Raw genomic sequence first — 16,114 nt, 5'->3', positions numbered from 1 at the left:
CACAGGAGGAAAATCCTTGAATCAGACTCCACCAAACAATGTTTCTTTGTGTAGGGGGTGGTGTAAACCAGTGTCGGTTTACTCTTAAAACGCATGCATACGCAAACGCACGCCTGCGTTCCCATAGACTGTAATGCGTTGTTTTGACGCATTCTGTACGCAAGCGTGCGCATGCGTTTTTTTTACGCCTTTGGGCGGACCCTAAAATGCAACATGTTGCGTCCCGCGCGTCTAGACGCACACCTGGAAAAACCGCATGTGCACAAAAACGCAGACGAACACATGCAAACGCAAGACCATGTGTACGCCATGTTAAACATAGGTACAGATGCGCACGATGCGCTGCGCACAAAGATGCAAATGTGAAACTAGCCTTACCTGATTCTTCTAACATTTAGCTAGGATATATGCTCAGCATTAGGACGGAGGTGGATTATTTAACGTATTCAGACAAACTCATAGATGCTAATCTCAAAATAAAATGGTTTGTTGAGTGAGGCCAAATTGACTGTTGGTAATAACCACTGAATCACAGATCTTTTACTATAAAGAGTTCAATAAATAGCTCAAAAGGAGATTACAAAAGTTGTAATCTCCTCTATCGCAATATTATTCCAGAAATGCCTCTGTGACTCAAAGGTTACTTATCAGTTGTCTTTTTTCCCTCTGGTCCCTACATCATTTTGCCAACATCTGATCAGACTGGACAACTCAAAACCTCTAAATAGACCTCACTTTATCACTTAACCCTGCCAAAAGAACCTTCTGTGACTTGGATCACTGATTGGGAAGATAGTGGATGGTATCCATTATTCTGCTCAAGCTCGGACTGGCCCACAGGAGAACAGGAGAATCCTCCGGTGAACCCCTGTGCAAGAGTGGGCCACCACCCTCTTATATGAGCAGTACTTGGTGCAATATGCTTGAATCACTCTGTACAGACAATGGCGGCACGTTATTCATTTAACAATCTACCCAGTTCATTGATATATAAATTTGTGATTGAGGATAATGTCACATTTGCATGTAGCTAAGAAATGGGGCCCTGGAGTTGTTTACTAGTGGGCCCCTGGCGCCCCAGTCCAACACTGGTCTGCTGTACCATCTCTTACCTACTGTACAAACCAAAATGAATTGCTCCCCGCACATAATCGCTGAGAATAACATTTTCAGTGTACCTCCAGTATCACAAGAAAACTTATTATCATGCAACATAATATTCTGTTCACATCTGAATCATGCAAAATTAGGGAAGGCTTGGAGAGTGACAGAAGAGCATATGTGGCGCCCCTGAGGCTCAGTCGCCACAGAGGTACTGCACCTCCTCCTGAGGTGTGGTGCCCCACCATCCAGGTAAGTTGGAGGCTCCTGACCACGCTCCAACACCTGCATCCCACACAACACAGTAGTTCAGCAAAGCGACATTGCAGCTCCCTGCTTGGAGTGTAGCAGAGCACCTTTGGTGGCTCCCTGCTTGGAACACGAAACGTGCTGGGAGGCGGGTGGAGTTAGAATACATAAAAGAGCGGGAAGGTTTAGGATTTCAGTCAGTAAGTCAGTAGGTCAGTCAGTCAGAGAGTCACTCAGAGAGGAGTGAGGAGAGAAGATCCCTGAGAGAGGGATGGAGGAAGGAGGTGCTGCAGCAGATCTCAGTGACCTGAGTCTGCTGGCACGGGAAAGGAAAGAAGGAGAAAGACATTGAACAGAAACCTGATCTTCCATAAGAAGGAGAGACTAGTATGGAACGAAGGAGTAAAAGGGAACAGAGGACGTGGGTTAGGAGAGAACCCTGCCTAGAAGTTCTAAGCGCAAGGCCGGGGCCCGGTCCCCGAGGTTGTATGGACACTAATGGTTCTACAGCAGACACCGGTGGAGTAGTGGGCTGTAAATGCACTACTCCCATCTAAGACTTGGGGGCACAACAACAACATTGATAGTGAGCCGGGACTCAGGAGTAAGGAGTCCCTGAAGCAGGCTACAGCTGTCTGCCGTACAAGTAGAGTTCTTGGGAACATCTGTCAGGAGGCACTCCAGTGTAACTCAGTACTAGGAGTGCTTCACACTTAAAGGCGCTATAAGAGGAGACGTTCAGAAAGGCACATGTTGGCGGAGTGTTGGAAGAGAGCATTCCATCTGACCTGGAGGTTGATTGAGTCCCTGATCCGGAGGACACAGCACGGAGGCAGGCACCTGTGTGTACTACAGACTGTAAGTAAAGCTTTGGAACTACAAGCTCTGGTGTCCTCCATTCATTCTTGCGCCAACGTACCCAGCACCGCTACATCTGGGTACCAGCTTCTACACCGCCTGCGCCTCTCCTCTACCCCTACATCTACACTGCCCTGAGACTACAGCTCCACCGGTGGGGAGCTTCACCATCTTGGCTGCAACACACCACCACCCCCAGAGGATCTGCATGCAGCGTCGGCTTAACATCTCATTTGCCGAACACCACAGATGGCGTCACAAACTATTCATTTACATTCCATCATTTCCAATCTCCCCTGTTTACATTGGGCGCCCAGGGCCACGGACCGGGTCACCGCTGCTGTGACACATCCCGCTGACGCCGGCCCGGTACCGAGTACCCCACGGCCCTGGGAGGGCGATCCACATGCAAAATAGGGCAATACCGCCTGGTGAAGGAAAAATGAAAGCGATGGTAGCGCTCACCTGAAGATGTTGTGTGCAGGGACAATACCTATATACCTATAAAAACATGGAAAGACGCTGCTGCTGCCCCTTGGCTGAAGGAAATGGTGTATCCAGATTTATAATGGCAAAAATGGAAACTGGCACATTTAGGTGGACTGCGCTGCGGGAATTAAGAACCTTGGAATTCCAAATTGGTGTTTATTAATGCCAACGCATTTCTGCTCCACAACGGCCCCTTTTTCAAGGTATAAAAAGCAATTGTCACATCAGTATGCTACTATATAAAATAAGGAACTTACAGGGATAAAGTAGTAAAGAACGATATAATGTTGAACAGGCTGTGCTGCAGTAAATGAGAAGCCTTTTGTGTTCCAAAGTGATTCTTTACTGATGCAATGTATTTGGGCGCCTAGCTCAAGGTAAAAAAAGCTTTTTTTACCTTGAGAAAGGCACCGAAACGCGTTGGTCCAATAAAGAACCATTATGTAACATAAAAGGCTTCTCAATTTCTTTAGCACAGCCCATTCAACGTGATATCACTATTCCCTAAGATTAGTCATCTCGAAGAAGATTTTCGCCTCCAGACACGGGGCCGCAGCAGCAGTTAAACCTATCTATAGGTGTTGCGCCTTCACACAACACCGCCAGGTGAGCGCATACTCCCGTCTTTCACTTTATGTGTGCGCTCTGGTCTCCAAAACAGTTCTACAGAGATAAAGTAGGCACACTCAGAAGTCTGGGGAGGCTGTACAGAGCCATAATACTCCTCCATGTGAACTGATAGGGCTGCACAATTTTTCAAATACTTTGCGTTACTTACCCTGTGTTATAGCTACCTAAATCTACTATACAATGTCAGTCGTGAGCACTACATTTTCTACAATGCAAAACAGCAGAGACCTTTTCATCCAGTGGACTTCTATGCAAATTATACAAAAAGTGACGTCTATAGTATATTTTTTTTAAAAGGACTGTCACACAAGAACATACTCTAAAATGTGGAGGTTTATGAATCCTCATGGAAACATAATGCCGAGTAAACGTTGTACTGTGTGATACGTCACCAATCTATTCTCAGTTGTACCTGGAATTCCATTCAATCTTCTGCTTCTCGTTGAGCTTGGTGAAGCCACAGGTGAAACGCGTCGAGAGCCAGCAGCTTCCTAGGTGAAACAGGAACTGAGAAACGGCAAAGCTGGTCGCAGAGATGCACAGTGTCAGCGGACCGAAATTAGGCATGGTAACCTACAAGAGAAGGAGATTAAATACAGCAGGCTTCAGATTTAGAAGATGCTTGGCTTTCACTTTATAACTCCCATTACTTCCAGTGCCAACAACGCATTTCTTTGAAGCAGTCCTCTAAAATGCTGCATTGTTGATACTCCTTGACACATTAACTTATTGCCTTGAACCGAGCCAGCATATCTGAAGGAGGGATTGATTATACATACCAGTGGATTGATTTACTTTACCAAAATAGCAAACGATGCATTGCAGATATTGAAACACTTGTTTGTATTGTATTGTATTAAACAGATATACAAGTACGCAATCACTGGTGAGACGCAAAACGTTTCCGAAGGATTTAGCCTTTGTCAAATATATCTAGGTAGAAAATATACAGGCGCTTTAAAAGAATCAAATTTAGTAGCATGGAATTACTAACTGGAAGCCAGACTTATATGATTTTTTTTAACTTCCTCAAACTTTTTTGTGGGTTGTTTTTGTGTTACACAAAGTATATTAAAATGTTATTTTATAGCCTAAAATTGAGCTGCCACCGTGTATATATACAGTATCATAGAATATTAGCGTTGGAAGAGACCTCCAGGGTCATCGTGTCGAACCCCCTGCTCAAACCAACCATCTCAGACAGATGTCTGTCCAGCCACTGTTTGAAGACTTCCATTGAAGGAGAACTCACCACCTCCCGGGGCAGCCTGTTCCAATCATTGATCACCCTCACTACCAAAAAGTTTTCTCTAATATGTAATCTGTATCTTCTCCCTTTCAGTTTAATTCCATTGCTTCTCGTGTTTCCATGTACATATGAGAATAAGGATGGTCCCTCTACACTGTGACATCCCTTATGTATTATTATTATTATTATTATTATTATTATTATTATTTATTGTTATAGCGCCATTTATTCCATGGCGCTTTACATGTGAGGGGGGTATACATAAAAACAAGTACAATAATCTTAAACAATACAAGTCATAACTGGTACAGGAGGAGAGAGGACCCTGCCCGCGAGGGCTCACAATCTTCAAGGGATGGGTGATAATACAGTAGGCGAGGGTAGAGCTGGTCGTGCAGCGGTTTGGTCGATCGGTGGTTACTGCAGGTTATAGGCTTGTCGGAAGAGGTGGGTCTTCAGGCTCTTTTTGAAGGTTTCGATGGTAGGTGAGAGTCTGATATGTTGTGGTAGAGAGTTCCAGAGTAGGGGTGATGCGCGAGAGAAATCTTGTATGCGATTGTGGGAAGAGGAGATAAGAGGGGAGTAGAGAAGGAGATCTTGTGAGGATCGGAGGTTGCGTGCAGGAAAGTACCGGGAGACGAGGTCACAGATGTATGGAGGAGACAAGTTGTGGATGGCTTTGTATGTCATGGTTAGGGTTTTGTAATGGAGTCTCTGGGCAATTGGGAGCCAGTGAAGGGATTGACAGAGGGGAGAAGCTGGGGAATAGCGGGGGGACAGGTGGATTAGTCGGGCAGCAGAGTTTAGAATAGATTGGAGGGGTGCGAGAGTGTTTGAGGGGAGGCCGCAGAGCATGAGGTTGCAGTAGTCAAGGCGAGAGATGATGAGGGCATGGACTAGGGTTTTTGCAGATTCTTGGGTGAGGAATGAACGGATGCGTGAAATATTTTTGAGTTGAAGTCGGCAGGAAGTGGAAAGGGTTTGGATATGTGGTTTGAAGGAGAGATCAGCATCAAGGATTACTCCGAGGCAGCGAGCTTGTGGGACTGGGGAGAGTGGGCAGTCATTTACTGTAATTGATAGGTTCGTAGGGGGGGTCACGTGAGATGGGGGAAAGATGATGAATTCTGTTTTGTCCATGTTGAGTTTCAGATATCTAGTGGAGAAGAAGGATGAAATAGTGGACAGACATTGAGGGATTCTGGTTAGTAGGGAGGTGATATCTGGTCCAGAGATGTAGATCTGTGTGTCATCAGCATAAAGATGATACTGAAAGCCATGAGATTCTATGAGCTGTCCCAGGCCAAAGGTGTAAATAGAGAACAGCAGGGGCCCTAGGACTGAACCTTGTGGGACTCCGACAGATAGGGGGCGAGGTGAGGAGGTGGTGTGTGAGTGTATGTAGAGTATCTGTGTGCAGAATTAGTAGGCAAATGAGTATTTTGACCATATCATCATTTTTAAAGATGTATAAACTTGAATTCTTATTGGATGAAGCAGATCAGGTGATGTGTATTTGTGTAATGAGTGGGGTGCGGCATGAGGATGCAACGCCCTTTATCAAGGAGTGCAGAATTATTAGGCAGCTTGTTTTCCTCTGGCAAAATGGGCCAAAAAAAGAGATTTATCTGATTCTGAAAAGTAAAAACTGTTAAAAGTCTTACAGAGGGACGCAACACTCTTGAAATCGCTAAGATATTGGAGCGCGAGCACAGAACCATCAAAAGTTTTGTAGCAAATAGTAAACAGGGTTGCAAAAAAAAGATGTTGAGATAGACAAAAAAGAAAGACGTGCATTTACTGACAAACATTTGAGAAGAATCCAACATGAAACGACCAGGAAGCCATTATCCTCCAGTGCTCTCATATTTCTGGGCTTTCTGGAACATAAGGTGTTCAGTGCTTAGAGACATGGCCAAGGTGAGAAAGACTGAAACCCAACCACCACTAACCAAGAAGTGGAAACGTCAAGACTGAGCCAAGAAATGTCTGGAGACAGATTTTTTTAAAGGGTCTTATGGACTGAAGAAAGGAGAGTGAATCTTTACGTAGCAAATGGATGGGTCCATGGCTGGATCTCCACTTCCACTCAGATGCCAAGCAAGGTGGAGGATCCAGGACATTGCTTAATCACAGGATCGAAGTCTCCACTGCTTGTCTGGCAGTAAGGCCTTAAAGATGGAAGACTAAAGACATGGCCACTTCATCACCTGACCTATACCCTATTGAGAACTTGTGGGCCCTTCTTAAATGGGAGATTAAGGCTAAGTGCCCACGTTGCAGAAATGCTGCGGAAATGTCCGCAGCATTTCCGCAACTCCCTGACGTGGGTTAAACGCATGTGGAATTTGCATACACTTTCCCGCAAAACATAAACGTTTTGCAAGTGTTTTTAGCTTGCAGAATGCTTGCGCTTTTCCAAGTGATTTGAAGCATCGCTTGGAAAAGTGATTAACAGGTTGGTCACACTTGTCAACCATAGTGCTTGACAAGTGTGACCAACGTTTTACTATTGATGCTGCCTATCCTAGTAAAAGATAGAATGTTAAAAATAGTAAAAAAAAAATAAAAAAAGAGATATACTTACCCTCCGTCGGCCCCCGGAGTCATCCCGCCCCTCATTGGCGCCGCCAGCAACTTCTATTCCCTGGGATGCCTTGCGACAATGACGGATGATGATGTAGCATCACGCGAGACCACCACGTCATCAGAGGTTATTCGCGCAATGCATCCCTGGAAATAGAAGATGTTGGCAGCGTGGCTGAGAGGCGGGAAGGCTCCGGGGGCCGCCAGCAGGTGAGTATATCCCTATTTTTTTATTTTAATTCTATTTTTACAGGAATATGGTGCCCAGGGCATGGAGGAGAGTCTCCTCTCCTCCAGACCCTGGGTACCATCCGCACCTGAAGCGCTCACTTTACGCATGGTGGGCATAGCCAGATGCGTAAAGTGAGCGTTTCAATCCAATCCTATGGCGGCGGAATCGCCACGATTCCGCAGAAATAATTGACATGCTGCGGATTTTACCGCTATGCGATTCCACAGCGGTAATATCCGCAGCATTGACACAGCAACTGCGGAATCCCATAGGATTGCATGGGGATACGTTTTATTAGCGTTTCTTAAGCGTTTTCTGCTGTGGGGGCAAAGCATAAAAAACGCAACGTGGGCACACAGCCTTAAGGTTAAGGAAAACAGTCACATCTCTGAACACTGTCTGGGAGGTTGTGGGTGGTACTGCCCGAAAAGTTGACCATCAACATATGAAAAAAATTACAGACTCTATGGATGGAGCTTATGACTGTTATTGAATAGAATGGTGGCTATATTCTATGGTCACTATTTTTTTTTTTTTAAATATCAGCAATGTATTTTTGTACGTTGAGTTGTTTGGTTATTATTCTCTCTTTAACAGATGAAAATAATCAATTGAGATGGGAAAACTTACATTTTTTAATATAGTTGCATAATAATTCTGCACTCTAATAGTTGCCCAATAGTTCGGCACACAGATATCCTCAAAAACAAAACCTTCCTTTTTCTTTCTTAAAAATATTCAGGTTTATTAAACTTTTGGACTAACTGACAGCTCTGTAGTTGTTCAATAGTAAAATCAATCATCAAAAATACAAATTACCTAATAATTCTACCCACAGTGGGCCATGGACATTTTTGTACATATGACATATCATCAGTTCCACCTCACCTTCACTACGTCTCTCCCCTTTCTCAACCATCGCTTGCCACCTTGGGTTACTGTTTGCATGCTTCGGGACATTTTTTTCATAGGAGTGCCTTTCCTTTTTAACCATCCACCTATCAAACATTGATTATGTGTCCTAAGAATGCACCGTAAAGATCTATGGTTGAATTCACATGTCGTAGATTTTGTTGCAAAAATTTCTCCCACTGAAGACCTGTTCTATCCACTTGGATGTGGTTGTTTCAAATGGGACAGTCACAGAAACTTATACATGTGCAAGTTCTCTTAGGTGATTTTTGTTGATCTTGTTGAGGAATCCAACCACAAACTGTGCAATGCAAGTGTTTTGGTTTTTTTTTGTTTTGTTTTTTTTTTGGGGGGGGGGGCAATTCCAAGCATATCATCCAAACAGATTTGTGTAATTTATAACTAAAAAAGAAAAAAAGGGCGAAAAAGCACATATCTCAATTTCAAGCCTAAAAAATAAGGCTGTAAGTGACATAGATAATAATCGAATGTTTAATAGATGGAAAAGAAATCACCATCATAGAGAGAATTTAAAACAAAAATATAAATTTTATTGCACATATATTAAAATGACATACAAAGTGTTTAGGATGAGGTAGATGAAATATAGCAACTAAAAAATAAATGGCATAAAAAAGATGACAAATATAATGCCAGACAGGAGAAGCATCTCAGGACTATATCCTGCACAAAATGAGGTAATCAATAGCAAACATTCAAATTCTAAGTATGATTAATGGCAACACTAGGTCTATAAAAGTTAAGTCCGATGTATCAGACAAAAAGCCAGGATCAAATGGTGCATAAGCAGTTGATTTCAATGAGCAGTGTTATCTAAGCATGCTCAATGTATGAGAAAATGGGGCCCAAAATAATGTCCCAAATATATATCAACTGCATTCCCCAGTGGTGCAGTAATAAGAACCTACATAAAGAATACCCAATATAGCATCAATAAGCAACACAGACGGTCTGGTTATCTGCATGTTGAAATAATATATGCCCGTGTGTTACATTTATGCCAAGAACACCAGAGAGTCTGTGCATATAGGCTCAGATTATGACCACATATCGAATATTACAATATATAATATAATGGCGCTAGCCAAGCTAAGTTTCCTGACGAAACCGAGGACGGTGAAACGCGCGTCGGGGCTTCAGCGCGTCCCGTGAACATCCCTGCACTCATTTGGGATCATGGCACAAGGTATTTCACCCTATTCAACTTAGCTTGGCTAGTGCCATTATATTATATATTGTAATATTCGATATGCGGCCATAATCTGAGCCTATATGCACAGACTCTCTGGTGTTCTTGGCATAAATGTAACACACGGGTATATATTATTTCAACATGCGGATAACCAGACCGTCTGTGTTGCTTATTGATGCTATACTGGGTATTCTTTATGTAGGTTCTTATTACTGCACCACTGGGGACTGCAGTTGATATATATTTGGGACATTATTTTGGGCCCCATTTTCTCATTGAAATCAACTGCTTATGCACCATTTGATCCTGGCTTTTTGTCCGATACATCGGACTTAACTTTTATAGACCTAGTGTTGCCATTAATCATACTTAGAGTTTGAACGTTTGCTATTGATTACCTCATTTTGTGCAGGATATAGTCCTGAGACGCTTCTTCTGTCTGGCATTATATTTGTCATCTTTTTTATGCCATTTATTTTTTAGTTGCTATATTTCATCTACCTCATCCTAAACACTTTGTATGTCATTATAATATATGTGCAATAAAATTTATATTTTTGTATTAAATCCTGTCTATGATGGTGATTTCTTTTCCATCTATTAAACATTCGATTATTATCTATGTTACTTACAGCCTTATTTTTTAGGCTTGAAATTGAGATATGTGCTTTTTCACCCTTTTTTCTTTTTTGGTTATAGCTTGAGGCCTGAGAGGTATATCCGTCTGGCCACGGAACCGATTTAGGTTGATAATATTTGTGTAATTTGCAAGAGATTAAATCCACCGTGTACAATAAGGTCGGAAAAGACTAAAACCTACGGATAAATCCGCAGACGCATGTTGCATATTTTCGTTGCAGATTTGTAAAGGATTTTTCTGTTTCATGTGAACATAGTCACAAAGTCTAAACTGTTAGGGTCAAGCTCTGATTGGAGTCTTTTGTCAGGGTCTCATTGGTTTTCATAGTTTTATGAGTGACCCCAGTGATGTAGGAATTATCACGACAAGCAATTTGAAAATGGATAAAAATCACAACAATATACTAAAACATAATCCACCAGCTGAGATTATCGCTGTCCAAGAAATATTGTTTGAAAGCAGAAGCAGCACCTAAATCCACTCTCCAACAGAGAATAAACTGGGGATGATATAAATAAACCCCCATTTGGCGAGCGGACAACTGCGTTTCGCAATCTCATTTAAATAAAGAGCAGCGGCATCTGCTCGACTAGATGACTCTCAGTCTTTACACGCAGTGTGAATTGTGCCAAGTTTTTGGCCTAATGTCATCAAACATACATCCTTATGGCAAAAATCCATTTACACAAACTCCACACCATAAAAGAAAACTAGAAACAAAAATTGGGGAAGGGGAGTAACACACAGTCTACACAGCAGGGAGAAAGGGGTTAACAATTTGTTTTAAGGCTCGCTCTTGTGACAAGGCCAAGTGCTATCAAATGTTTTATCAGATAGCACTTGGACCAAAGTTGTACTATAGGGCAGTTCGGATGTGCGATTTTTCTTACAGACCGATGCAATCAGTAGAAAAAAAAAAATCACAGCATGCTGCGAGTGGCTCCATAATTCGAATCACGTGGACGCATTCAAGTCTATGTCTACGAGTGAAACACCGGACTGCACCTGGGTATCATCCAAGAGAAGTCCCGACAGCTACGGACTCAGACAATGGAGAAGATGGAGAAATTAATTTCTCCATCTTCTCCACACCTGTGATACGAGTCTCTTAGGCGCGAGAATCGGATCACTCGCCTCTTTCACACATCCGGTGTCAGGGGTCCGGTGGCGTGCGGCGAAAAGCCGGGCCGCCGGATCCGGCCTGCAGCCGTGACACCGGATGTACATGCGGCGCCAGATGTGGCTCGGAGGACATTTAAAGGAGTAGCAGCACCGGGGGTCGAGAGAGCCAGCCGGAGAGAGATCGGGAGGTGAGAGAGCAGCCAGAGAGACAGCGGGGGACGAGAGAGCAGCCAAATAGAGAGCGGGGGACGAGAGAGCAGCCAGAGAGACAGCGAGGGACGAGAGAGCCAGCCAAAGAAAGGTATGGAGCGTATGGAGAGAGAGGGAGAGAGAGAGAGAGAAGGGGAGGGGGAGAGAGAGAGAGATGCGCGCCAGGCACTTGTGGGGTTAAAACTCACAGTGCCCGGGCATGCGCTGTTGAAAAAGCCGGTCCGGCGCTGCAAAAAAACGTTGCAGCCAACGTTTTTTGCAGACGCCGGACGGCGCATGTTTGCCGTATCCGGCAAAACCCGGAGGAGCCGCATGTCCATCCGGCACGATGCGGCGATCATTACATTCTATGTGAAAAAAACGGATCCAATTCCGGATCCGGTTTTCACAATTTCGCCGCATCGTGCCGGATTTAAAAAAACGGATGTGTGAAAGTAGCCTAAGATGACACTCAGCTCAGACTCAGATCAGAGTTTGAGCCAAGTGTCATTAGCGTAGTCGATCCGATTCTCTTGCATGAGAGACTCTATGGTCATGTGAGTGATGCCTTACAGGGGGGAGCGAAAACAGGTTCTTTGAGTCCTAGTAGTCCATTTCGATGACAAGTAGGCGCAGCACCTCTTTCCTCAATATTTGCCACATGGCCTTCCCTATAAGTCAAGTTCCTCATTCCCCCCCTCTCTGGACAATAGAAGAAAAATATGGTTCCCAACACCAAATAATCCAATGAGAAGACCACCCGATGTGCCATAGATATTGTATTGGGCGGTCACTGAATCTGTGCCAGTCTGGGTTCTTGTTATTCACATTGCTCTCATCATGATCCTATGGCCGCAGCTAGCGGATCAATAAGAAGCTTGTCGGCTAGGACTTCTTTTAGAAGTCTTAGGGTGTGTGCACACGCTGCGGATTTGGTCCTGTGGATCCGCTGCAGTTTTTGCTGCGGTGTACAGTACCATTATGACAGAAAAAACTGACGGCACATCCTAGTCTGAATAGATGCATACCAAAAAACAACTTACATATCAAACTAAGGAAATGGTTGCACTCAATTGCATTAAGGCATATCAAATATGAAATATATGAAATGTGAATAGCATGATGGCTTTTGGAATTTAGAAAAAACATATGAGATACTTAGCACAAAATCTGGCCAAAAGATGTGAGCCCATTCACCAACGTCAAGGTAATGTCATTGAACGGGTCCCTATTCTAACTGCCTCATGTGAACTACCGGCTAATAACAAGATAAAGCCTATATTTATAGGAAGATAGGAACCAAAAAGTGATTGGATGTAATTAAAATCACAGCTTGATGAAGGGCGGAGTGCTTGACGTTGGTGAATGGGCTCACATCTTTTTGCCAAATTTTGTGCTAAGTATCTCATATGTTTTTTCTAAATTCCAAAAGCCACCATGCTATTCACATTTCATATATTTCATGTTTGATATGCCTTAATGCAATTGAGTGCAACCATTTCCTTATTTTGATACAGTACCATTATAACCTACGAAAAACATATATGATGAGTTTTGTCTTTTTTTTTTTTTTTTTTTTTTTTTTACTCCCAGTCCCTCACCACTTTTCTAAAACGTAGATGAGATATAATGGAAGAGGCTGAAGGCAACGCTGGACTACGGTATTATAGCAAAAAATCTACATTCTTAGGGTATGTGCACACGTTGCGGATTCTGCTGTGGAATTTTCCGTGCAGATTTTGCTAAATCCGCAGGTAAAATGACCTGCGTTTTACTTGCGGATTTAGAGCAGATTTACTGTGGATTTTCTGCAGTTTTTGTGCGGATTTCGCCTGCGGTTTTAGGGTGTGTGCACACGTTGCGGATTCTGCTGCGGATCCATAGCGGATTTGGCCCTGCGGATCCGCAGCAGTTTCTGCTGTGTTGTACAGTAGCATGATTTGCTGCGGATTCAAAACTGAGCATGTCACTTCTTTTGTGCAGATCTGCTGCGTTTTGACACCTGCTCCATTATAGGAATACGCAAGTGTTAAAACGCAGGGGAAATCCGCACAAAATCTGCACTAAATCTGCAGGTAAAACGCAGGTCATTTTACCTGCGGATTTAGCAAAATCTGCGCTGAAAATTCCACAACAGATTCCACAACGTGTGCACATACCCTTACACCTGCGGATTTCTATAATGAAGCAGGTGTAAAACCGCTGCGGATTCCGCACAAAGAAGTGACATGCTGCAGATCTGAATCCGCAGAAAAATCCGCAGCATGTGCACAGAGTTTTTTATTTTGGCTTCACTTTAACCGTACTGTACACCGCAGCAGATGCGGATCCGCAGGGCCAAGTCCGCTGCGTATCCGCAGCAGAATCCGCAACGTGTGCACACACCCTAAATCTGGTGCACTTTCCTCCAGTGCACTTTTACCTAAGTTTTAGCCATACAAAGTTAAATGAACCATTTTATTAGAGTGTTGAAAGTGAAAGCAAGCTCCGAAAAGTTCCCTCTAAGTTCACGCGCTATTTTCTGCATCATTATAAAATATTTGGGAAGAAAAAAAAAAGTAATGCAAAAGGACCTAGGACCTATGTCATGTTGTGTAACTGTTAATGTATGCTGATCCACTCTAACTCCTGAGACTGGGACAGTTTCAGTTTTTCGGTTTGTTCACAGATTGTGTTTTTGAAACGGGAAAAAAAAAAAAAAGTGATAAGAAAGAGAATGAAATTACTGAAATCTCAGGCACACGTTGCATATTTTTGCTTTGCCGTTTTGTGCATTTAACCCCTTAGTGACAGGGCCAAAAAATTTTTTAAATCCGACCAGTTGTCACTTTATGTGGCAATAACACTGAAACTCTTCAACAAATCCCAGTGATTCTGACATTGTTTTCTTTTGTGGCACATTATAATTTATGACAATGGTAAATTTAGGTTGATATGTTTTGTGTTTATTTATAGAAAATATCAGAAATTGAACAAAAATGTATGAAAAAAAAAAATTTCAATTTTAAAGCTTTGAACGATTATTCCTTTAATCCAGATACGGTAGTTATACCAAAGAAAAACATTAAGAAATAACATTTTTCTCATGTTCTCTTTACATCAGCACCATTTGTAAAAAGTTATTTTATTTTGTTAGCCTTTTAGGAGGTTTAAAAATGTAGCAGTAATTTTTCATTTTTTCAAGGGAATTTAGCTTTTAAGGCCGGGATCACACTTGCGATTTAAACGGCTGAGTCTCGCATGGTAATACACGGCGCTGCCGCCGGGACTCAGGAGCGGGGCGTGCAGCTCCATGTATTGCTATGCGGCCGCACGCCCCGCTCCTGAGTCCCGGCGGCAGCGCCGTGTATTACCATGCGAGACTCAGCCGTTTAAATCGTAAGTGTGATCCCGGCCTAACATTAATTGCGGCGCCCCTGCATGATCCTTCTCCCTCCTCTATGCAGGGATGCTGACATACTCACTGCCCCGACCACGCGGTGAGCTCCCAATCTCCAACTTCCCGTTCTCTGTACAGGCTTCCCACCACTTACAAAATGCCATCAGCCATGCCTGAGTCAATGTAGTTTCTGGTGCAACTAGTGATTTGTCAGGTCCCAGTCTCCGAACCCCACCGCTTGCCCTTGTGTGGCCAGGTCCTGAATCCGAAACTCTGGTCCCTGTGTGCCAGGGCCTAAACTCGCTCCTGGCGGTCCCTGGGTCTGAAGTCGCATCGGCGGCGCGTGAACCCTGACACCTCTCCCTGCGGTACCTGAGCCTGAAGTCACACCGGTGGCACGTGAATCATGGCACCGCTCCCTGCAAACCTGAGCTGCAGTACTGAGGACTGCCTAGGAGTGGTACCTGGCTACCTGCAGCTCAAGCTTGACTCTACCATCAGACACTACAGCAAAAACCAGGTAGTCGCTAAATTACGCCACTCCTGGCCAAGCCCAGCCCGGCGGTGGCACAGTGCATCCATGAACCATGTGCGCCACCTGCTTGTGTGACATATCTGAAGAGACACAGATCCCAATGATATAATCATCAAATCTGATCTTACGTTCATGCCTACATGGTTAGTGCACAAACGACCCATACTGTGTGTTACATCCCAGTGCAAGCGTCCTTGTATATAAGGAAAGTGGGACAAGTCGGCATTTTCGTTCCGACGCGTATGGACACCTTTAATTACTTTTTTTTTTATATGTTTAGACAATGACCTATTACATTTTGAAGCTAAGCTCTGAAAGTGAAGCCTATTATATGACTTAAGAAACACTCACAGCCGATCTCATATGTCAGTTCAATGACAAGTGAGGATTTCCTACAGCGTGTATGATTTATGTATGCTGTATACTTCTTATTATAGAAAATGCAACATATTTATCATTCTATCAATTCGTCTGTGAAACTAAATTTCAACACCTCTCATCAGCAGAACGCTGCCCTGCCAATCACTGTGACCCCGGAGGATAGAGATCTGACATGAAGCCCTCGATGGTGCTTTATATTAGGTGTAATAACAGCCCTCTGTCTGTAATTATGCATCTTATGCTGGATGAAGAGAGCTGGAGGCAATCAGGAATCCTCAGCCATAAGGAATCCATCCATTATTAATGAACCATTACGAGGCATTTCTAAATAAAGGGAAACGCATTGTCT

The 16,114-nt window shown here is 43.5% G+C and overlaps 1 protein-coding gene across 3 annotated transcripts in view; it reads right to left on the bottom strand.

Annotated features, from left to right (window-relative positions):
- TLCD4 (TLC domain containing 4) overlaps nucleotides 1-16,114 on the bottom strand; it is an 85,844-nt gene that overhangs the window by 55,575 nt on the left and 14,155 nt on the right. The window contains exons 1-2 of one of the 3 annotated variants that reach the window (XM_073571396.1): nucleotides 12,629-12,708; nucleotides 3,740-3,900 (exon numbers count right to left, since the gene is read on the bottom strand). In XM_073571396.1, the coding sequence (XP_073427497.1) occupies nucleotides 3,740-3,894 (155 nt within the window). In that variant the 5' untranslated portion in view covers nucleotides 3,895-3,900; nucleotides 12,629-12,708. Of the gene's footprint in view, nucleotides 1-3,739; nucleotides 3,901-8,282; nucleotides 8,393-12,628; nucleotides 12,709-16,114 lie in introns of those variants that run through there. The other 2 variants (XM_073571394.1, XM_073571395.1) reach the window with 2 other exon arrangements.

The sequence above is a fragment of the Dendrobates tinctorius genome, unplaced genomic scaffold, assembly GCF_039654945.1.
Source record: "Dendrobates tinctorius isolate UK_male_01 unplaced genomic scaffold, ASM3965494v1 ptg000029l, whole genome shotgun sequence".
In the NCBI taxonomy this organism is placed as follows: domain Eukaryota; kingdom Metazoa; phylum Chordata; class Amphibia; order Anura; family Dendrobatidae; genus Dendrobates; species Dendrobates tinctorius.
This window is presented reverse-complemented; position numbering and strand designations above follow the sequence as displayed.